The sequence below is a fragment of the Melanotaenia boesemani genome, chromosome 10, assembly GCF_017639745.1.
Source record: "Melanotaenia boesemani isolate fMelBoe1 chromosome 10, fMelBoe1.pri, whole genome shotgun sequence".
NCBI lineage: Eukaryota > Metazoa > Chordata > Actinopteri > Atheriniformes > Melanotaeniidae > Melanotaenia > Melanotaenia boesemani.
The window spans coordinates 3,683,883-3,708,241 of NC_055691.1; the positions used below are offsets into that span (position 1 = coordinate 3,683,883).

Below are 24,359 nucleotides of genomic sequence, written 5' to 3' on the forward strand. Positions count from 1 at the left end.
GAAATTCTGATTGGCTTTAGGAATCTACCAGAAACATTGGCTGGTTATATTAAAACGGTGTGTTTTAGTTGTTTTAGTTGTTGTTTTATATCTGCAACCTCACCAGCGTTCTGACCCAGAGAAAAGTCATACATGTCTGCAGTTTATCCATGAAGGACGGAGAGAAAACACACAGTCATTCAGCAGGAGAGTCAGATGAAGCTGGAGCTCACAGTCTATTCCTGCGATCATTGATTTAATTAGCAATTAACCAAATAATGAGACGTTCAGCTAAAGAATGAGATGTTCATTAATTTGGATGCATACAGATGGCTGAGGGTGGAGGCAACAGACACCCCCACCCCTCCCTCCTCCAGATAACCTGGAGTTTACCTTCCAACATATCTCACTCAGTTGGTGCTTCAGCTCCAGCGCCTGATTAAAGCAACGACAGCATCAGAGATGCCTCTGAAGGAAGAGGATGGTTAACATCTCTGCTGTCTGTTCCAGCATCATTACGAGACCCGGATCTGTCCTTTGACTCACATATAAAACAGGTTTCTAGGACCACCTTATTCAGTATTCCCAAAATGAGGAACATCCTGTCTCAGAGTGATGAATGAAAACTAGTCCATGGATTTCTTACTTCCAGACAGGACTACTCTAATTCCTGAATATTGCTCAGTCCCAGAAAATGTTCTGAAAAGTCTCCATCTGATCCACACTGTGCAGCAAGGGTTCTGATGAGGATCATCAGCAGAGATAATGTTTTCTTCAGTTTCATCTTCTCTTCATCGGCTCCCTGTTAATTCGAGAGTAGAATTTAAAATTCTTCTTCTTCTTCTTCTTCTTCTTCTTCTTCTTCTTCTTCTTCTTCTTCTTCTTCTTCTTCTTCTTCTTCTTCTTCTTCTTCTTCTTCTCACATATAAAGCTCTTAAGAGACCGAACTCCACTGGGTCTTTACGATCTCAGAGTTTCAGATTTTCCCAACAGAGCACTTCACTCTCAGACAGCAGGTTTACTTGTGGTTCCTAGAGGCTCTAAAAGAAGAACTGGAGGCAGAATCTTTAGTTTCAGACCCCTCTCTGTGGAACCAGCTCCCAGTTTGGCTTCAGGAAACACACACCCTCTCTACCTTTAAGATCAGGCTTTAAACTTTCCTTTCTGATAAATCTCATGGTCAGGTCTGCCTTGGTGAGCCTTATCCATCCCTTTAGTTCTGCTGTTATAGGCTGAAGCTGCTGGGGGATGTCCCATGATGCACTGGGCTCTTCTTTTTACTATCCATGTATAAATATCTGACATTGTTGTCATTAATACGTGTTTCTCTTCTTTCTCAGCAGGTATTCCTGGCTTAGAGTTATGCTGCCTGTTGACCTCTCTTTCCTGTCCTGTCCACCCCCAACCAGTCACAATTGGGCTAATGTGGATCATATAACAGATTTTTTTTTTCATTTGATTATAACTGGACTGCAATGAAATGGACAGTGTCTGTAAAAGTGACTTGAGATGACTTTGTTGTGAAGTGGTGCTGTATAAATAAAGCTGAATTGAGTTTTGCGTGGATGTTCTGCGTGGTTCTGTGTGGTTCTCCTCCTGCTGTTTGACATCAGTGCTGTTTTTTGTTGAGTCGCTGTTTTACTGCAGAAATGTTAATCATTTCCCTCAGGAACACACCGGGCTCACACACAATTAATACTCAGACATATGGAGTCAATTTGGTGAGGTCTCACACCCACGCACAAGCACACCAATGCATGTGCACACACACAAACACACACACACACACACACATACATGCCAATTGCACACACATACAGAGCAGTTGGACCTCTGGGAGCAGTTCAGCGGCTTCCCTTTAAATCAACTCATTCACACAGAACCTGACTTCAATTAACTCTCACAGCGTAAGAGTCCTCTATCTGAACATATAGAACACACAGAACCTCCACAGAACCTCATAGAACCCCCACAGAACTAAAGAGAACCTCTAGAAAACCAGAACCAGAAACTCCACCTGTATAATTTTTGGGAAAACCGTTATGGAAAGCTCAGTTCCGCCTATTGGGATGAGAAGTGATCCGTTACTGTGGTTACAGTGATAACAGACCACAGTTTTCCTTCACGGATAACAAAAGATTGTCCAGAACTCATGATAAACCTTCACCTTTCTGATTTATGATTTTCACCACCTAAAAGTCTTCTCTGTGGATCAAAGTGGAATTATGGTTTTCCAGTTAGTCTGTGTAAACAGGAACTTCGTCACACCAACAGATTTAAAAAGCTGCTGTTTGACTTCTGACAATCAGACCAACGTCCTTCCACAACATGAAGACCGAGCAGATGTCTCATATCATACATAGATAGCTCTGTGCTGTAGCTGAGAGAGAACGGATCAGGAAGGATGCTGCAGCGTGACTACTGCACTAATGGAACCACAGCTTCATCTTCTGATGACCCAACAAATGGATATTGGTGGTCACCTTCACCGGCTCTGCTCTAATGTGGAATTACAGCTGATTAAATGGGTTGTGACGTTAAACCACAGCCCAACAGGAAGCTGGCTGAAGTCAAAGAGCTCCACTGTCGAGGAGCATCAGGTGAGATGGGAAAGATGCAGCAGTGCATTGTGGGATGGATTCATGTGAGAGACCAGAAACGGACCAGATCACACAGAGAAGAGGAACAGCAGAATAACTGAGCTTTAGGGAAAAATTTTGATCCAAAATAAAGACATCTTTACATTCAATGTACGTCTCTGTCTGCAATGACACACACTTGTCACACACATACTGAAAATACTGACTGATCTCAGTTAATGAGACACACGTCATAATGTGACCAGAGATTTTTTTAAAGGTTTAAATAACATAGTGTTGAGCAGCTGCAGAAACAGAAACATGAACAACAATAAACGAATAAATGAGGAGAGACTCACTATTCTGCATTATGGAGGCCACGCCGCTCTCCCAGCTCGTCTGACTTCGGTAATCTGTAGAAACACAGAAATATTATTTACCTGCTTTTATTTTTACAGCAACGTTTCTCACACACACAGGGAACAACATACTGAGAAAGAAAAACTAAATTCCCTTGTTCAAGGGGAAGGGAACCTTTTTTTCATGTAGTGAAGAAGAAGTGCTGGACTGGATTGGTCCACAAAGAACAGAGACTTGGACTGTCAGAGCAGAATCAGTCCGTAAGTGTGGATGTTTTAGTTTGTCAGGTCATAAAACCCAAACTGTTAGAAGTCTGTTAAAGCCAAAGTCAGCAGGTGCCGCTCTGCAGGGAGGAGCTCTGAGATGTTTCTGCAGGGTGAACTACGCCAGCATTTTAGCTCAATATGAAAACCTTGTACATAGCTGACACAAGGAGATTTTTTTCTGTTTAAAGCTGGATGTTATCCAGGTACAATGTTATGCCACAGAGCTCTTCTTCTTCATCTTCTTCTTCCTCTTTTTCCTTTTCTTCTTCTTCTTCTTCTTATTAGTATTAGTAGTAATAGTAGAAATAATAGTATTAGTGTTGAAAATCAGAGGGTTTACCATAATATAAAAATATTCTTTTATGAGAGTCCAGGTTCATGTCACAGAACCAGGTTTAGATCTCTGTCACTAAGTTCATCTGGAAAAAAAAATAAATGAAAAGTAAAAATCCTGAAAGAAGGGAAAAGTGAAAAACTGGGATTATCCTGGAAGGTTTTCAGGACTGTTTTTGTCTTTACTGGGACTAAATGATGAATTATTATTTTCAACATGAATTATGAGCCTCCTGTGAAAGAACGAAGGTAATAAAAAATTAAAAATGGACAAAAACATGGTTTTTAAAAAGGATCTCTGTTCAGGGCCCAGGTCCTGGCCAGGATAAAGTGGGTGGAAAATGGATGAGTAGATGGAGTAAAAATTCATGTTTTATAAAAAAAAAAAAAATTAAACTTTTATCAGGTTACACAGTTTGTAATTTTGGACAGTTTAATGATAATTTTGAGGAGGGTTTGTTCAGTTCCAGGTAGTTTCGGATTTTTCGAAAAAATCTACAAATTGTTGAGTTAGTGAAGAGAGATGAAGCAGACGGGACCAGTTTCTTGATTCATGGCATTCATCCCGCCCGAGAAAAGCTTCAAAGCAGCTTTTTATCTGAAGCTGATGTCATTAACAAGTCTCATAATGAAGCTCACGGAGCTCCACACAGGAACAAACCCAGCACACAGGCCGACTCCGGCACCTTGTTCCCGCTACAGCTCTGCGCTTTTCTCCCAGTGAAAGAGGACAAAGAGGCGCAGAGCCGCAGATCAGCTCCGCAAATACCCGCCGGGCTTTGTGCGCCGTCGCCTCGTTAGCAGCGGCTCGTTAAAAAAAGCCGCCACACAAAACCGCTGCGGGGAGTCCAATTTGACCAGAGCCTGAGACATAAAAGAACCGCTGATATGAGGAGAAAGGAGCCGAGAGGAGAGCGCTGCTGCCGGCCACAGAGAGGCGAGGAGCGCCCCTGACCCAACCGCCTCTACATCACACTAATCCTCATAATACTAATACTAATACTAATAATAATAATACTAATACTACTACTAATAATAATAATAATAACGTACTTTTATGTCAGAATTTGAAACTATCTCAGTTGAATAAGTATTACAGCTTAAGAAGGATGTTCTAATAAGTCAGAGTTTCTTCTGATAAAGAGGACAAACTGATAATTTCATCTTCTAAAATATTTCTGAGGAGCTGCTGGAGCTCTTCGATTTAAACTCCGTGACCATTTAAAAAGTCAGCTTATTTTTTAAAGATATATCTGAAATGAAAAATCTCAGTTTTATATCGTTTACAGAGATTATTGTGCTATTATTATTATTATTATAGACGGAAATCAGTCTGAAGAGACGTTTCTGCAGGTGGAGGAAAAATCCCATTAACTGTTTCTGACATCAAGTTTTATTTTTTCCATTTCTCACGCTACTTCCCAGGGGATTTAGAGGATTTTTTTACTACTTGTTTTCCAGATTTTTCACGGTTACCTGATTTTAAAACAGAGTCTTCAGCTGCGGAAATTAAAAATAGATCTGATGAAGTTTGAGTGTTTCTACTGGTCAGCTACGTTTTTACGGAAACATTAAACGAACTAAACGCATCCAGCGGCACAAATTATAAAAGAATTTAATAAAATGTGGAATTAACTTCATGTCTGCATCGTAACGTTTCTTCTTATTATTGTTCTAGAAAACCACATTTTGACCTGCACTTAAAGTAAAGTGATATAAATTGATTTAACTGATGAAAAGCAAATAAATTAATCTGATTTAAAGTGACAAAGAATAACTTTTAGGTTCACGGAAAAATAACATCAGAAGGCTGCAATCAAACTAGACAGTAAGGGTTTACAGAAAAATCTTTTAAAAATCTATATAAAAAATCTATAAACAATAGGTCAGATTGCTCAGTTTATAATGAAAATAGACGTTTTTTTATTATTTTTTTTTTCATTCAGTGAAGAAGATTGAGCAGCAGAACTTTTCTCTCTGCAGAGCTGAACTCCGCTTAATGTTTCCACCGGCTGCAGAAACAGCGCGAGCTCCTCAGGAATGAAGACTGGGCCTGATGAAGAAAGGCCTCCTCCTCTTCTTCTTTCACTGATGTGAAGATTCATCTTAAATAAAATGGTCAGACTCAGACAGACTTGTTCACGCAGATATTATTAATTACTAAATTGATATTTATTTCTTCTTTGGGGCTAAATCTGGACCACATCAGCGGAACAAACAAAACGGTTATTTAATATTATTGTATAATAATAATTATTATTGTGTAACTGATCCACTGTTGTCCCGTGTTTGGTGTGTACGTGGGTGTATGTGTGAAGTTCGGGGTTTAATGGTGAACTATTTTAGTTACATCCAGCTTTTTAAAAATGTTTAATGAAAAGGTCAAAATGAGCAGTCCATCGTCCGGAATGAAAGGGTGTGAAAACATTAATGACAGATTTCTCCAGAATTCAAATTAATCAGCAGCTTTCAGGGAAAGTTGTTGTATTTAAATCACGATGAGGAAGAGGGAGACTCAGATTCCTCCTCTTCATCACCTCCCGTCTCTGCTGCCGGACTTTACCTCGACCCTTCCTCTGAGCGCTGAGACAGCTGTTGATTTTTGTTTGTTTGTTAGTTTGTTTTTATAACTGATTTTATAATTGTTTGTGGCAGGTTAGAAAATCTGAACCCAAACCCAGTCCGGCGGTTCGGCCTGTGCGGAGGAACCGGCTGGACCGGCGGTTTCAGCAAGACCCGGTTCAGTTCTAGAGCTAGTTGAGTTAGAGACACTATTGATTTGATCAAATAAATGGAAAGTTTGGAAACGTTTTTCTCTTTACCTTTTTCTGATCCAGGTTTCCATGATAATCAGCTGCTGTTCATTTTGTCGTCTGTTAAACAAATGGGAACTTTTCGGCTCCATGCTGGGAATGATGGAGTGACAGGTCACAGAAGGCGGAGGAAAAGAGGGGAAAAAGATCGAGCTTACCTTTCTGAGGCATATTGTTGAAAAGTAAAGTTTTGGTTTATTCAGCTTTCCAACAGCTCCTTTCGTTTATTCTTTCCTCTAATTAGTTTCTCCTTGACTGAAGAGACAAGTGCAGAAAGACGGAGCTGGTCCTCTGAGAAGGAGGAGGAGGAGAGAGGGAAACGAGTGGGAGGGCTGAGAGGCTGCAGTGGGAGGGAGACCGGGAGGAGGAGGGTGGGGAGGAGAGGGGCGGTTTGAATAGTGAGAGCTGAGTTTTTCTACAAAGGGGAGGACAACTTATTTTTCCTGCGTAAAGGGGACAAAAATCTGGCTGCACACCAGGTTCCTGGGACTTCCTGTGAAGCTTGGAACAATTAATCTGCAAAAAGTGATTTTCTTTTAGGGTTCAGACTTGTTTTCATTGGCGTTAAAATAGCAGATCTTTAAAGAAACAAACTTTATTGCATTTCAGTTCATAATGACTGGTACTGACACACAACCACTGCTCACTCATTTTACCTGCCAAGAGATATAACAGCTTATCACTGCAGCTTGCATTCCACCTGATGCTGGTATGAGCACAGCTTTCAGCTATCTACATAACACCACAGACAACACTGAATAACTACTGGTGACTTTAATCATGCATGTTCTGCATGCATGCATTTTTAATCATGCAGAACGGTCCTCCCAAAATTCACACAAGGTCCAGTTGGAGAAGCAATGTGCTTGATAGTGTGCAGGATTGTTTCTTGGTACATGCAGATTATGGCCAACTGGTTACAGAGGTTGACATGGGGCTGATGCATCCAAGTTCAAGCCCCCAGGACTGGCAACAAAGGTGAACCACTGTGTGCTCTTAAACCCTGCTCCTAGGGTGCCAAGACATGGCAACCCACTACTCTAGGGAATCTAGAGATGGGTTAAATGAAGATTTCCCAGCAAATTTCCCAGTTGGGATTAATTTAAAAGGAACAAAAAAGGCAACTAGGGGGTCCCAAAGATAAATGTCAGCCTCATCTGAGAAGAATTAAGTCAGCTTTATTTATTCCTTATGTACCTTTTGTGCATAATAAAGTCAAAATCATTTCCACTCCACTGAGTGACATATTCCAGCTGGAATGATTGACAAGTAGTTATCATTCCTCTTAGTGGGAAAATGGAGGGCAAATTGTGTTGGGACAACAAAAACTTTAGAAAAACAAAAATGGAGGAAGGAATGGAGGAAGAAAGACTGTCAAAGGACAAAAGTAAGGCATTTGTTTGTGATGAAAGTTGGGAGGAGGTGTAACGCCAAGTTTTACAAATTAGTTTGTAATTTGTTCTGCTAGCTAGCTTAGCTAGATAAATGCAAGTCAGCTAGCTAGGCCTTGTATTCTCATAAACCTGCTTTAGTGTTTGTTTCATGAAAAATGGCTAAAATAAAACCAACATTTGAGATCCCTTAATATCAGGTTTGTTTATCTTTCAGAGGATTGTTGCTTCCCTTGTATTACAGTTGTGAGGGCGTGGCATGACAGCCCCCTCACGAGGTGAATGTGTTCCATATATTGTGACATTGTTTTTTGCTTAAGTTGTAATTGTGATTTATTTTGGGAAAAGTCACTAACATCTCTCTCTCTGAGGTCTTGCTGGGCGTGACTTCATGGAGTGCACACATGAGGGCAGCTGAAGGACCCAAGCTGCTGGAAGTTGTTCAATAATCACCTGATTGGGCTGAACCAAGGAGTCAGAGTAGAGAGGGATGGGAGTGAATGGGGGTTTTGATTAGTTTGTTTTCTGTGAATGTTACTTTTGCTTTTTGTTATGTATTAAGTTTAGTTAGTCACAATGTATGTAGTTTGTAAATAATGTCAGGAAAGCTATGTTGTAAATAGTAGTTTATTTGTATTTAGAAATGTGAGGGACACCATCTTTTTGTAGGATGGTTCAACTGATAATTATTTAGGTGCTGTGTGTTGGTGCGACAAGGGGAGGACAGAGATGTGATGCAGGTTGAAATCAGAGACTGCTGAAACTAACTGTGGTGGACGCCTGCTGTGAACCAGCCTGCTATTGGTGAGCTGTTTGTAAATGTAAAGATAATCACTTATTTCTAAGTAAAAGAAAACTCAGAGCTCTAAGAACTGACCTGTGGAGATTCTACATCCCTACAACAATTTTTTATCAGTTATCTTGCTTGAGTTGCTGAACTTTAGATGTTTAATTATAATATGAGCGGTTATCATGACTGTAGCCTGTTTTGCTTGTGAAATAATAGATTGTAGTGTGCTTATGGATAATCTAGGATTAGGATTTTATCCATCCTAGTTTTGAAAACTAGGGGCCACCAAACAGCATCTTGTAGAGATCCCACATAGCTAGAAACTGCCCTAATTGTGTGTATTCAAACACCAAACATGTATATGGATCTGTTCCACTTCAGCTTCTGGGCTTCTCTGGACACATCAGCCTGCTGCTCATCCCACCGTCCATCTGTCACAGGACAACAAAGTATTCTACAAAATTCATCCAAGCCTGGCTAGTCTGGCAGAGCTCCCTCCCTGTTAAACACTGCTTTGCAAGGATCAGCTCTGGTGTATCGTCTGGTGATGGTGGTAAACTGGATCCCTGTGCGGCTAGCGCCACATCAGGAGATATTGGGGTGCTGATACCGGGGCTGGGGTCTGTCTCAACCATAATCTATGTCCTTCCACTCGTTCCTCAGAAATAACTCCCTTTCTCTTCATTCTTATATCTCCCAATACAAAATCAGACTGGTTACAGGACATATTTCTCCACATTTTCATGCTTTAGCTTAGGCTACTTGAAAATCAACCAGCAGCCTTGCTAGCCTCCTGGTTAGATTAAACTGGATCATGTAGCTCTAGCTTGGTCAGCATGTGGTTACAGAGGTTCTCTTTGAAAATCTTTATAGTTTATTTTCCGCTCCAGTGTGAAAACATTAACTGAGTTGATGTTTAGTCACTAAATACACTCACTAAAAACTAAATATGACATGGTTTCCCCACATTATCTTAAAAACTAATCCACTGCAGTCATATACCTAGATTAGCATTGCTATGTAGCTTCATGCTAACATCAGGTTATTACATTACTTACATACTTTACATTAACATTAGTAGTTGTACTTGCACAGGGACAAAATCTCTTTATAGAAATTTGCAGCCAAATGTCAATATTTTTAAAGGTTAACTAATTAGGAAACTACTTTAAAATGGACTTTAAACTTGAGTAGTGATACTGGTGATCCATGTCTGGAGAGACATTTCTGTCCTCCTCCAGTAACCAGTGAATCACCTGAGCTGGCACCTATGGGTGTCCAATCAGATTTCAGAGGTGACCAGAGCCACCCTGGACATCCTAAATCTGTCTCTGAACAACTGAAAATACGAGGAAGGCCTGACGGGGTATCTGGGAAGGTACTCTGGACCTGTGCATATAAACTTTCTGGACTCTTCCCTCAAATTTTCAATCTGACCCTGCACAGGCCATCGCCCCATCTTGCCTACATTATTGTCCAGTCCTGAAGAAGCCTACTGCTGATACCTTTAATGAATACACACCTCTCATATTAACGGCCATTGTCACCAAGTGCTTTGAGGAAAATAATATCAAGGCTGCTGCAACACGCCTGATTAAATGGTTATCTATCAGCTTGTGTTCAAGTTCTGCACAATGACTCATTAATTTGAGTGTGTTTGCAGCAGGTAAACATGTAAACCCTGCAGTTGTGACCTCTGAAAGTAACTGGTGGCACCAGAACGTATTTGGCTTTGGTGCTCAGGACTCATGTGCTGTGCTTGTCTGCTCTAATGATTCTTTTGTTCATTTAGTTGCAGTCAATAGGTCACCTTCTTGGATGGTGGACCAGTATCAGGTTTTATATTTTCATCAACAGTAAACTGCCATGTTAAGTAATTGTTCAAATAAAGGGATTTTATGAAAATAAACTATATTTAGAATTGGAATCATGTCTGTTGTGCTTTCAGACCTGGGGAGTGGTAAACATAACCCCCTATGGCGTTGAGCAACCACTACTGATTTGTAACTTAGAAACATGATTTCCTTTGCTTGTAGGTCTCTCCGCCACAACAGCATACATTTAATGTTGCTCCGTTTTTTACTTGTAGTGAATGAGCTGGCTGAAGGGGAAGGATTTTCGTTTTCAGTCCTTGAAAATGGATGAGCCAGATCTTTTTCTTCCTCATGCTTTTTTTTTTTTTTGGGGCAGCAGCCATTTTGAGGAATTTCCCCCCTAGCAAGCTACTGTTGTAACTACGTGATGTTGTCTAGGCTGTTTGGTCCGGTTGAGTGTAGTGCAGTTAAACACCAAACCAAACTAAACAAATATGTCACATTTGTCATCATTTCCTGCCCTATCAAACCAAGTCTCCTGGACTATCCTGGCGTGAACGCATCCTTAAGGCTGATTTATACTCACGTGGCATCGGTGTCTCCGTCACCGCCATGGGCGCTGCGTAGCTCTGCGGAGGCCCGACACGCACCTCTTCCAGACCTGACGTGCACCCCAGCTGTGCAGACAGTTACGTGGAATACTTCCTTGTGATTGGTCAATTTGAGATTACGAGTTTATGGATTTATGGATCTTCTCGCTGAATTTCTGTAGTAACCGACATTTTTGAAAGCAACACCCAATGGATCAAACTGATGAGAGGATGATTGAATTATTTTTTTGTTTTCTTCCACAAGCTAATAAAGACACTGAACCATACTGGACACCATTATTGCTTTAAAACACTGGAACTGAAGTGAACCATCACAAGAACTCTGACCTGGTGAGTTTACCGGCCGATACCCCACTGCTGCCCCCTCCAGATTAGGAGGAAAAACTGCAAACACAACACCAAAACAACGCACACCCCCTATACGCTCGAGTGCAAGAGCAGACTCACCAGCATCAGCTACGCCTTAACGGACCGCACACAGATGCCGTGCGAGTAGAAATTCCGCCTTTATGTTCAACTCTGCCAATCATTCATTCATGTCAATACTCATCTGTATAGACAGTTTAACAAAAAAGGTGATGGAACCGGAGACCTCTATACACTGTCCTTTATCTCTTCTGATGGAAATATTTTAAACTACAAACCAGTCTCATCAATCACACCTTATTTTAGCGTAGACTTAAAAAACTTTTGTGAGCACAACAGCTGCAGTAAATCAGTCTCCTTAGCAACCTCCCCTTTTCTCCATCTTCTTTCCTGAATGATGTAAAACGAGTGCAAGATGTTCTCCCAGAATACAAACATGTCTCACTGGCAGTTTGGCCTTCATGAGAAACAAAGTGAATGAACACTATCCCCATTTCTACCTCCAACCATTCCAGGTGTAGTGTTCCCAGACAGAAGTGATTCTGGTTCTGCTCGGGCTCTGATCTGGAGTCTCAAAACCTTGGTGCTCTCTAATGAACAGCATGTGTTCACACCAGTTTAACCAGAACTAAAAGTAGGTGGGCTTTACTCCATGGGATTGGAAATAGGAGATTTAGTGCTTGAAAGTTAATGTCCTCAGGCTACATTATAGTCAAGGATAAGGACACAGGATTGATTCTGACATTGGCAGGGACATAAAGGTGTCCCACAAAAGTCCTGGAAAAGTGTTATTATTGCACTTATGACAGATGTGTATTTGCAGTATCATATAATAAGACATCTGAACAAGAAGTTTATAATACACAATGTAGATTTTTTTTTTTTTTGTCTAAACTGAATCTAAGATTATTTTACTTAATCATTTCTGTGTTTTTATAAGTTGAAAACAAATGTTGCTATATTTATTTCACATCAATATTCTACAGACAAAAAAGCCGTTTGTATAAAGTGAAATAATCAGAATCACAGAATTGTACTTTAATCTGATTTTTTACATCAATACTGCTCTCATTTTAATTTAAAAACATGTTAAAGTTATTATGGTCTATTTTCTGCAGGTACCTGTACAAATAAAAGAAAAAACATAAATAAAATAAAATAAAAAAATACATTTAATAAACTGAATTTTTATTTATTTATTTTTATTTATTTATTTATTTTTGTAGATATTATGTAAAATCAGGTAAACGCTGCAGTGTGACATATTTTGATTTTCATTACATTTCAATTAATTATGTAGCTTAAGTCCCAACTCAGTGAACTAAAGCTCACCTTGTTAATCCATCTCATCCTCTCGCTTTGAACCACCTGCAACTTTGATCCTGTCACCTGACGAAACTCACTGGTTCATGGTCAGGAAACAAGTTTTTACTTGTGACTATTATTAATGACTAAACAGCAGGCGGAGAATAAAATAAATGTTATTTGAAGAATTAAAACTTTTACATTGGATCATTCTAAAATAACTCCTGATGCCATCCTTTCTTACTTTGTTCCTGAAGCTTCTGACTGGACACAACCACCCTTTGCACCACTTTTTGGAAACTAGCTGAAGCAGCCAGAAGTGGTTAGGCTTTCAATCAGTGAGTAACAGGACGAACAGCCAATCACGATACCAAGAAACAAAAGAACAGTTTAAATGGGTTATAAGACAGGACTTATAACAGTGCTTTTTTTCTTTTAATAAAAAAAGCATTACAACTAGTGCTGGGGCACGTTAACGCGTTAATCGTGCGTTAAAAAAACACTTAATAACGCCGTTAATTTTTTTTAATCGCACGTTATTTTATTTAATTTTTTTTTGCTGGCCGCTGGCTTTGATGACAGAAACATGGCGTCCATGTCCCTCTTCCCTGCTGCAGCGGTGCGCCTGACGTGATCGGGAGAGAGCGGGTTTATTAAAATAAAGAGATGTTTTCTGTCTGGAACAGGAAGAAGAAAAAAGAACCAACTTTTCTCTCTGTCAAAATACGTGCAGATGGACAGAACAAAGTAATTTTGGACGAGAAACTTATTTATTGTTATTATTTTTAAAAAAATGCAGTTTTAATTTATGCAAGACACCATGTTTTCTGACTTTTACAAGCATGAAGCATAAATCGGGTCTTCTTTTGCCTCTGGTTCGGTGAATCTTGGTCATAGCGTGATGAAACTTACAGCTGTGGAATCTGTGAGATGTGAGCTTTCAGTAGAGGAGTCGTTTGTTGTGTTCATGCCGTGGGGTGGACACAGGGAGACATAATTTGTGTTTACATATTTTCGGACTTTGTGTAGCTGCTCTTTATATAATTTGTTGTCTTAACTGTGTTAGTTGGTGATAGAAAAGGTTTTACTGAGCTGGTAGCTGAGATTCTGGACTTTCTGTGGATACCACACATAGTTTAGACTTACATCTACATGGAGGAAAAGATATTGTGCATATTGTGAATATTTCTCTCTCCTCACCATCGAGAAGCTGTGAGATTCTCATCCTGCTTTCTGTCTGTTCACCTGATGCTGATATTCGATCACATATTGTTCCTTCTGTGTTTAGAAGGAAGCAGCTTCACAGCTTTAAATTCATCCTGCTGACTTTTACCTTTTAGTTAGTAAATGCTGAACATTTCTTCCTTCTTTCTCATAAATATTTGATTTTATTAAATATATATGAGAGAAAATATTTTATCTGAAAATTGCTGCTAAACCTGTTTTATGTGTTTAGTGCAGGGGTCTGCAGCCTTTCCAATCCAAAGAGCCATTTTTCCCTCAGCCAGCTAAATAAAACTCCTTTAGAGACGCAAATGTTACGAGACTTTTCAAAAGGCAAGTTAATATATATTTTTAATGAAGAGCCACCACAGGATGTTTGTTATTTTTGAAGAACCACATTTTTATTTCCATTTTTAAGGTTTAAAATAAAGAAAAACATAAAAACTTTATAAAAAAAAAAAAAAAAGAGGATAGACAGACTTTCTGCTAAGGAATGTGATATTTGTGGAAAATGATGGAAAAATGTCAATGGTTTCCAGCCTAATGACAAGAAAGATAGATTTAAAAAAATATTTTAGCCACATATTTAGAGGCATAAAATGCTGGGATAGGCTCCAGCTCACCCGCGACCCGTAATGGAATAAGCGGTCAAGATAGTGGATGGATGGATTTAGAGGCATTGTGGAAGGTCCAGAGAGACACTTGCAGCTCTAGAGTTGCAGGTTGGAGACCCCTGATGTCGTGTTTGTAAACCAAAACTTACTGCATTTTCTTGTTATAGCTGTAGGCCTTTTTTAAAGGAAAGAGACATTTTGCGCGTAACGATGCGATTAATCGCGATTAATCACATGACATGCTGCGATTAATCACAATTAAAAATTTTAATCGTTGCCCAGCACTAATTACAACATTACGTGGAACACAATACATAATACATTAGAAATTAAGTTCCTAGACAATATTAACATGTACATATACAAAGAGAGAGTTAATTTATTTCTTAAAAGTAAAGAAAGATGAATTTACTTTTGCCATTTTTGTTTGTGGAGAAAAAACTGAGCTTGCAAAGTGAAAAGTTCACTACAAAAAGCCAACTTTTCGCCAGGTAATGGTCTGAGTCCAAAGAGTTCCAACAAAACTTCTGTCTTGGTAAAATTTTCCTTCTGATTGAAAGATCTGGCGAATATGTTTATTGTTGGATCTTCTGTCCATCACGATTCCATTCAAGAGCAGTTTATGTTGTGTGATAGTATTCATACCAAAAGAGAGGTGATTTTGAGAAGTTGGTTGAACCCTTTAGGGAGAGCTTTAGCTAAAGAGTTACATTTTCTTAGTGGGACTGAATACCATGATGTTAGCAGTGCCAGATCCATCAAACAAGGACAAAATATCACAATTGCCATATCAACCATCTAGTATAAAGAGAGGATTTATTTTTTAACTGTGATATCCATATTGTTCCAGATAAAAGTTTTATTGAGGTGAAGTTATGAGTTAAAGCATAATTTCCAAGCAAGGAGACACTGCTGGTAAATTTAGAAAATATGATCGACAATTTGGTAGGAGCGAAATTACATTTTAATCCAAAAGAAAGACCATAGATTTGGTTAAATATATAATTGGGGATAAAAAAACAAAACAAAAAAACACAAGGAATTAGGATGAATAGGACACTTTCCTGATCCAACCAACTCTAAACAAGTGTCTGTGAAGTCTAAAAAAATACCTCCTTTGCCATTAACATGAACCTCTTTTTTAGATTTATGAGATTTATTTTTCCACATAAAATCTAGAAAATTTTTATTAATCTCCTTATTGTATCATTGATAAACAGTGAGAGGGAGAGATATACCAAATAGAGAGACCATCTGCCTTAAGATAAGAGAGTTCTGCTAAACATACTCAAACCTCTTTGCAGCCAAAGAGTTAAGCTTTTTGTTTTGGCCAATTTTGATGTGTAATTTAACAGTTAACTGTTATATTCTTGGTTATGTGAATTCCTAAGTATTTATTAGTATTTTTAACAGGGATGTTTTTTTGAACAAGACTTTCATTGCGGTTTTGCAAGGATGTAAACCTGTGCGTCCGGGATGCAACACTGTTGAACTGACGCTCGGCTGAACTCAAACCAGAGTTAAAGCAGAAAGAAATTTGCTCTTTGTCCTGCAGAAATAAAATCTGCCAGTTGAGCAATTTTAATTTCCTCCATCAAAAATCTTTCTTCCTCTTAATTCGTGGTCCTGGACCACACTTAATGCCAGTAGCTCTGTGACCAGCAGAAATGCGGAGGGAGACACTGTCTAATTCCACATTTATCTCAGATCTGTTTGTTGTATTTAGGTTTATTTTTACAAAACTATTGATGTTTTTGAAAAGCATTTTCAATGACACAAATAAAAGAATTGCCAAATCAAAATAATTCCACAAAAGAAATGTGGGTTCAAAAGTGAGAAAGGCCTTATAGAAAGCTAAAAAAGTACAGGGACCTTTGGCTGCCCTGCATCAGAATAGTCGAGCAGACAGCTCGTGTCACCAGTCGGTCCACTAGGACTAGGATCCGACATTGCCTGATTAAAACAGAGGTCGTGAAGAAGAAGTTGTCGGATGAAGAAAAGAACAAAACCCGGATTGACATTGGGGCTTGTATTTTCAAATCAAATCAATCAAATCAAATCAAATCAAATCAAATCAACTTTATTTATATAGCACCTTTCTATACATACAAATAGCAACTCAAGGTGCTTTACAGATAGTAAAATCCCCCAGAAACCCAACCCAATAGCAGCAAGTGTGTTAAGAATAAAGAAATGATAAATACGATAGTAATAATAAAAGTAATGATTAAAATGCTAAACTAAAAAGGTGGGTCTTGAGTCTGTTTTTAAAAATATCCACACTTCAAAGAGAGCACTCTGAGAGCTAAAGAGGCTATGGTTTGACTCGGAGCTAGCTCTTCTCCTGGCAAGGTAAGTAACAACACACATGTAAAGTTACTTCGACATGTTCCACTAAATGGTGATATTGTTGGTGTGTTTGCACTTTCGTTTGTGGACAAGACAAGTGAGGGGAAGAGGTAGAGGGAGGTGCAGCTCATGGCACACTTTGTTTGGTCTACGTGCAGCGCACAACAGCAAACCTTGTGGTGAAATGATTTAGCTTTTTTCCCCTTTTAACAAGATGTATTAAATGAATTAATCCTGTATATTAGGCCATCTATCTTTTCCTTTTATAACACCCTGAATATATGTATTTATATTTATGTATTTATAAGCAATTTCCCCACAGAGGGAATAAGAAAGGTTTCTTCTTATTATTTATTTATTTGGACTCCAAACCTCAGAACAATAAATGTTTAACATTATGTCAGTATGATGGTGTAGTTGCAGACCGACTTGTGGGTTTTAATCCAGCCGTTTATAAAATGCCTGCAAAGAGTTGCAACAGAATTGGGAAAAACTGCATTCTCCTATTCAGCACCTTGGGGATGGAATAATCTACAGAAAGATCTTAAACTAGAAACACTTATGCCATAAATGAATTTAAAACTTCCATAAAAGAATGTGGTGATGGAGACATGTGCTTTTTTTTTTGTTTTTTTTAGATGTTTTTATGACTATGTTCTTGTTGTCTTATTATGAAAATGTAAATTGTTATAATGTAGGCTGCATTTACTCTGTGGTTTGGCTGCTACCTTGGCCAGGTCTCTCTTGAAAAAGAGATTTTGAATCTCAATGGGACCCTCCTGGTTAAATAAAGGTTAAAATAAAAAAAAAGAACATTTAATGCTTGTTAGTTCCTACCCTTGTCAATGACTTTAAAAACTAACACCAAACACAGGTAACACACCGACTTCTCAGACTGAGATTGGTATCAATGCATCTAAACATGAACTTCATTCATTGTAAGTTATTAATTAGTAGTTTGCATTGTGACAACTCTTTGCTGTGAGCTGACTGAGTAAGGACTTTTCTTTTCAGCGTGTTTACACATGTTTTTAACACAGTTTACTGGTGAGAAACCTGAACCTGTTCATGGAAACAATAGCTGGGTACCCCAACATGGTGGAGAAAGTCACTGTTATGTCACGTACGCATTCTCTATAGAGAGCACAGATCTCTCAGCTGTTGTGCATCGGAAAATGATAGGGACAACTATCCTATCCTAATACTACATGATTATCAAATCAAATTTTATTTATATAGCACATTTTTATTGCAAAGAGCAGCACAAATTGCTTTGCGTAACAATTAAATATCAAATAAAATAATTTCAACATCAAAATAAAAGTAAGCCTCCACACACCCAAATGTATAACCTAACCCAAATAAAAACACACCTCATCATTCTCAGGCTTTGGGTCTGGCTTTAAAATCTTCAAGAGTTTCAGCGGCCCTCGGGTCGTCTACCAGACTGTTCCACAAATGTGGAGCAAAAAGCTAAAAACTTGTAGTTATTAACAATGTCTAAAAATTAAAAGGGTCCAAGACCATGAAGAATTTTAAAAACCAGTAAAGAAAGGTATAAACCTGAGTTGTCTTGTAGTACTAAAGAAATAAACCTGCTGGCCTTTTGTCCACCTTCAGGAAACACCCATCCAGACAGTTTATGGCATCATTTGCATATGGTAGAAATCTACACTATGGTTGATTTCACACAGAGCTGCATAAAATCATTCATTTAATTGGCAGTATATGGGCATGCTCATGATTTCTGCCAGGTCATGTCAGCAATCATTCAGATGTTGTCTTCTTCTTCAGCCGTCCGTCTCTCATCATGAATAAGAAGGAGTGATGGAGGCTAATTTAATGCAATCAAGTGCTCCTGACCCAAACATTAAACTCATGTCCTGTGCTCTCTCAGTCTTATTAATGTCTTTAAATTCACGCCTGTATCAGGATGATACCTCTTCATCCCCTCCTCCACCCACACCCTGCTTCTCTGCCCTTCCTTCCTCTATTATTCTCTGCATATGACCATTCGTCTCTGCTTTCAGCTATCCACACATCAGGATCTGTAATGCAGTGATATGCATGTAAGCTTTCATAGAGCAGGCAGCCACACTGAGCAGGGTTTGATATATTGAGAGATGAGAGCTCAGAGTTCAAGGGAAAACCAAAACATACAAACAAAATAAATAATAAATAAATAAAATAAAGTAAAATAACAAAAGGAAAAACTTTAAATATAAACATTTGAATTCATCAACAAAAGGCTGGAAAAGTAATTGGTAAAAAAAAAAGAAAAAAAGGGGGAGCATTTGACAGCTAATTAGGTTAATTGGCAGCAGGTCAGTAACATGACTGGAGCATTTCAGAGAGGCAGAGCCTCTCAGATGTAAAAATGGACAGCGGTTTACCAGTCTGAGACAATCTGGATCTAAAAATTGTGGAACTATTTCTGAATACTGTTACTCAATGTAAAATTGTGATGACTTTGAACGTATAGTGTATTATATTATCAAACGATTCAGAGAATCAGGAGAAAGTTCTGTTTGCATGGGACTAAAGGTCAAAGTGGATGTTGGTGATCCTGGAGTCCTCTCTGGAGCACTGCAGTAAAACCAGACTTGATTCTCTGCTGGAAATCACTGCATGGACTCTGGAAACACAAGCTCACCCTAAAATCCACAAATGCCAGATTAAAGCTATATCATGCAAAAAAGAAAGCATATTCTACCTTTCAAAAGTTTGGGGTCACTTCCCTATTGAATCCCATGGCAAAGAGACCCAAACTTTTGAACGATAGTGTATGTAAACAGGATCAGAAACACTGGACCAAAATAGTCTGTGGTAAAGTGGAAAACTGTTCTGTGGTCAGATGAATCAAAATGTAAAGTTTGTGGTTCTGAAAACAATGGACACCGTGTCCTGCAGACTAAAGAGGAGAGGGAGCATCCAGCTTGTTATCAGTGGACAGGTGAAAAGCTGCAGAGGAGAGCAGCAGGTGGCAGATGCTGTCAACACCGAGTCAGAAGGTAAGACACGCCAGAGCCATCGGAGGTTGCGACTGGATATCCCAGTTGGCAGCGCACCCGTCTCCCATGCAAGAGACCAAAGTTTGAATCCCACAGGGGGGAATCACTTTGGAGGAAAGCACCTGCTAAATGACAGTACTGATGGCTGTAATTTAGTCATTTCTTTTCATTTATAAAATAAATATGTAGATCTGAGATTGGTAGCAGTTTATTTAATGTTAAATAACATACACACTCAGAGGAAGTCCTGCAGGTCCAGAGGGGCACAATCAACACTATTAACGAGGTGGTCAAGAGTTGTGGGAAACGAACACCCTCTGGACAGAAATTGGGACAATAAAAAAGTATTGTGTAAAAAATAGATGAAAGGAAATGCACCTCTTCTGTGTTTCATGAGTGTTGCATCACTAGTCTGTGTCCCGCTCTGCTGGGTCTTAGAATGAATGACTGAAGCTACTTTCTGCATTTTCTTTTACTGACTGGTTCATGCTGGCAGCAGATTGTCCACCTTATTAGCATGTAACATGTAAGTTTTATTTCACAATGACTCAACATATTTTAGTGGTTGAGGTTCTTAATACCTTCCCTTTCTCTTGTAAATCTGTTTTTTTTTCGTTTTTTTCCCTAAAAAATAATACTCCAATGTTAATACTCCTAAGAACATGCACTCTTAGGAGTATTAATATTGAATGTGTGTCTTTATTCATTGTTGCAAACAGCTTTAATATATAACATGTGGTGTGAAAGGTGTGGGGGTTACCCTTTGATTGTGCACAAACGTCTCACATTTCACAGCATTTCCTTGATTTTATTTTGTACCGCTTGAGTCACCATTTCCTGTTTTTTAAGATTTTGTGCGTATGGCAGGGTTAAGCTGGATTTATGTTCACGTGACGACGAGTGCGGTCATTTAAGGCGCAGCTGACGCTGGTGAGTCTGCGTTTACACTCGTGCGTAGGGGTTACACATTGTTTGGTGTTGTGTTGCAGTTTCTCCTCCTAATCTGAAGGTGGCAGCAGGGGTGGTATCGGCCGGTAAACTCACCAGGTTGGAGTTTTTTGATGGTTCACTTCAGTTCGGTTGGTATTTTCTGTTTTAAAACAACAATGGCGTCCAGTGTGGTTCAGTGTCTTTATTAGCTTGTGGAAGATAATGAAGAAATAATTTGATCAGCCTCTCATCAACTTGATCCACTGTTTTAAAAATGGTTGTTATCACACAAATTCAGTGAGAAGATTCAGATATCCGGCAACACGTGATCCCAAACTGACCAATTACAAAGTGATACCTCCTCGAAGCAGGGGTGCACGTCAGGTCTGGAAGAGGTGCGCATCGAACCTCTGCGAAGCTACGCCGAGCCTACAGCGGTTACGCAGACGGAAATGCCGCGCAACCATAAATCTGCCTTTAGAGTTGCCATGGAGATAGGAACATTCTCCCGCCAAGTTTGGTTTTTATAAATCCCAAAAGTTGACTATAATTGGCATATGTTGGTTTTTGTACCTACACCAGCTTTAGAGATGAGGCACCAGATCTTTCACCAACAAAAAGCATTTGGGGCATCATGAAACCAAAAATTCATCAACGAAGGTCCAAGACTGTCCAGGACCCCCCTTTCCACAAGCTGAGCTGGGGTCGCAACATTTCTCCACCAGCGACACACCTGCTGAGGAAAAAAAATAACTGTGCAGAATCACCACTTGCACAGCTGACTTTGTGTTCTCTAGATTCTTTATATAAGCAGTAACAACGACTACTCACTAGTGGGGCAATAGTTCCTGAATAAGTGGTATTCAGGAGCAGCAAATCTAACCATTATTTATTATTGCTTATTATCATCCTCTCAGGAATATGTGAATACTGGAGTTTATTCAGGACTTTAACATATTAAGAAGTAATTTAGACATCCACATAACAACAATAACATCATGAGTTTGTGTAGAAACAAAAACAAAGTAGAGGGGGACCTGACCGGAGTCCATTTCTAAAAATTACCACCTGATTGTCACATGACTTGCAGAGAAAGCAGCATCACTGTCAGCAGAGAGCAGATCAGTGGCCCTGCAATTACTGCTACTGTCAGGGGTCTGCTTCATCTCTGCAAATGAGGGGGAGATTAATTCACTGACGTTCTCTGATGTATAGCTCCTGAAAGCAGAAACAGCCACCGCTTGACCCCAGCTGACAGAAACACTTGTCAACACTCTGCTCCCTGTCCTCTGTTCCTCCTTTCTACTTCTCTATATCCCTTTACTCCTCCCCACATCCTCTCTTCTTTAATCACATGCTCGTTTTGTCCTCCTCCAGTCACCTCTTGTCCTACCACCTTTTCCCCCATCCATCTATTTCTTCAGTTCTACCTTCCTCTAGTCTTCTGTGCTCCCCATCCTCCTCCTCATGCCATCAGAAACAGTTTCTCTGTGGAATGCTGACAGCTTACAAATATATTATAGGTATCATCTAAATGGACAGTAATTACCGGAAGGAGGGAGGGGGGCTGTTTTTTCTGTGTAATATTGTGAGTTAGTGTGAAGCCTTGACTTGCACTGGATAAATCCTTAACCCAGGTAGTAGTGTATATAAAACACCCCTCAACACCACACACACACACACACACACACACACACACACACACACACACACAGCACACCACACACACACACACACACACACACACACAGATATTCAGTAAGTGAACGTTGAGAGTGCTGATTGTAAACTTCAGATCTAACATCATGAGATGGGAGTTATGGCTCTTTGAAGGGAGCTGGATCTTGAGTAGCTGTTCTTTCAAATAGCCATTCAAAAGTCTGGCTAGCGTTTATTTTATTTTTATTTTATGTGTTATTTTTTTTATCGTGGGACATTAATGACTAGTAGCAATATTATATTATTAGGGAACATTGTGTCCAGAATTACTGCCATCTAACGTTGGAAACGCTATCGCATTCTAGCGTCTCACTTTTTCAAACATGTATTGCATCAACTGTAGCCGTGTTCTGTTCATAAGCCTCGACAACACATGAAAGCTTGTCATCTGATAGCTAATAGTGTTCACTCAGGTGAAGAACTCCCCTCTGGATCATAATTGGTCAGGGGAGAACCATCTGGTGGACTGAAATTCACTGTCAGATATTGTTCCTCTGTGTTCGAAAGAAGAATGGTTCTTACAGGGAGACAGAGTCCTGTACAGGCAGGCCAGGAGCACACTGTCCAGGGCCAACACAACAACAGTATGGAGAGACCTGCAGGAGTCCTAGAGAGGATCGTCAGGAAAAGGCCATTCACAACTGTGGGGGAGCTTCACAATGACTGAACTGAGGCTATGTCCCCACGGCACCACAAGCCTGTTCAGGTGTGAAAATGGTGGCGAAAACTAGGAGAAAAGCTTCAAATCCCCACAAAACTGCTGCAGTACATACTACAAGGCTGTAGGGGCCACTATGTTGTTTTAAAGAGTAACACTCCAGAGCTAGAACAAGATGTTGCACAGTGCACAGATAATGACATATCACTTGCTCCGCTGTTGATGGTACAGTAGCGCAATACTGGGTTGTAACAGCGTGGCTTTTTTTTTCTTCTTGTTTTTCAACCTGTCCTGTCCAGCATCATAGCAAGCAAAAAGATATCTGGTTGCTGTATCGTGCTGAATAAATTTGCTCTGCAAGGGGAGGCCTAATGGGTAAGGCTCCTCTTGATAATCTGATTAATTTATTTATATGTTTACTTTGAATCACAGAATCTATGTAATCTTTCCGGACCTGGCCGGAGGGACAGAAAAAAATGGAAAATAGCAAAAAGATGCAAAAAGGGAAGAAGAAAGAGATAAAAACACCACAGACAGAAGGCAACGACCCTTTAATCCACACCATCACCAGACAACAAACTGGTTACACCTGTACATGAACACACCACAAAATTTCCCTACAACTTTTACTGGAAAACAGAGCTGCTAGTCATTAAGAGTTTTTAAATAATAACCAAATCAAAAAGACGTATCACAAAAGTAGCACAACAACGACCAGATACTGACTCACAGGGGGAAAAAAAAAGAAGAATAATCCTTTATATATATATATATAAAACCCACTGGACAACTCAGTGACTGTGTCAGCATGCAGAGCATGGAGTAGATAAGAGTGACCAGTGATAAGGAGTGGTCCGTGCAAATGCAACCACGCCTCGTACGGAGGTCAGAGGCAGACAGGGCAGCCAGCACACCGGGTTCTCAGCAGAAGCCCTGGATCACTAACCCAAGGCTACCCCACCCCGAAGACGACTCTAGCCCCATCCGCAAGGGCGGCAGAGGAGAGCCCCAGCAAGAGCCCCCTGCGGTCTTGGGGCACAGGTCCCAGTGGGCCAAGATTGGCAGCCGCCGGGCCCGAGCGAAAGGGCCCAGGGCCCAGGAGCCCAGAGGTGGACCCCCTACCCCCCCAAGGCAGAGGGCCCGCACCATGCCTAGGAGAACCAGTCCCCCCTGACAACCATCCGGCGTAGGCCAGCGCACACCACAAAGTCCAAGCCGCACACACCCGGGAACCAACATCGACCCAC

At 39.9% G+C, this 24,359-nt stretch overlaps 1 protein-coding gene across 1 annotated transcript in view; it reads right to left on the reverse strand.

Annotated features, from left to right (window-relative positions):
- Positions 1–6,577, reverse strand: part of LOC121647538 (paired box protein Pax-6-like) — a 29,214-nt gene extending 22,637 nt beyond the window's left edge. The window contains exons 1-2 of the mRNA XM_041997058.1: positions 6,489–6,577; positions 2,918–2,971 (exon numbers count right to left, since the gene is read on the reverse strand). Of these exons, the coding sequence (XP_041852992.1) occupies positions 2,918–2,971; positions 6,489–6,501 (67 nt within the window). The 5' untranslated portion in view covers positions 6,502–6,577. The remainder of the gene's footprint in view (positions 1–2,917; positions 2,972–6,488) is intronic.
- Positions 6,578–24,359: the final 17,782 nt, after the last annotated feature.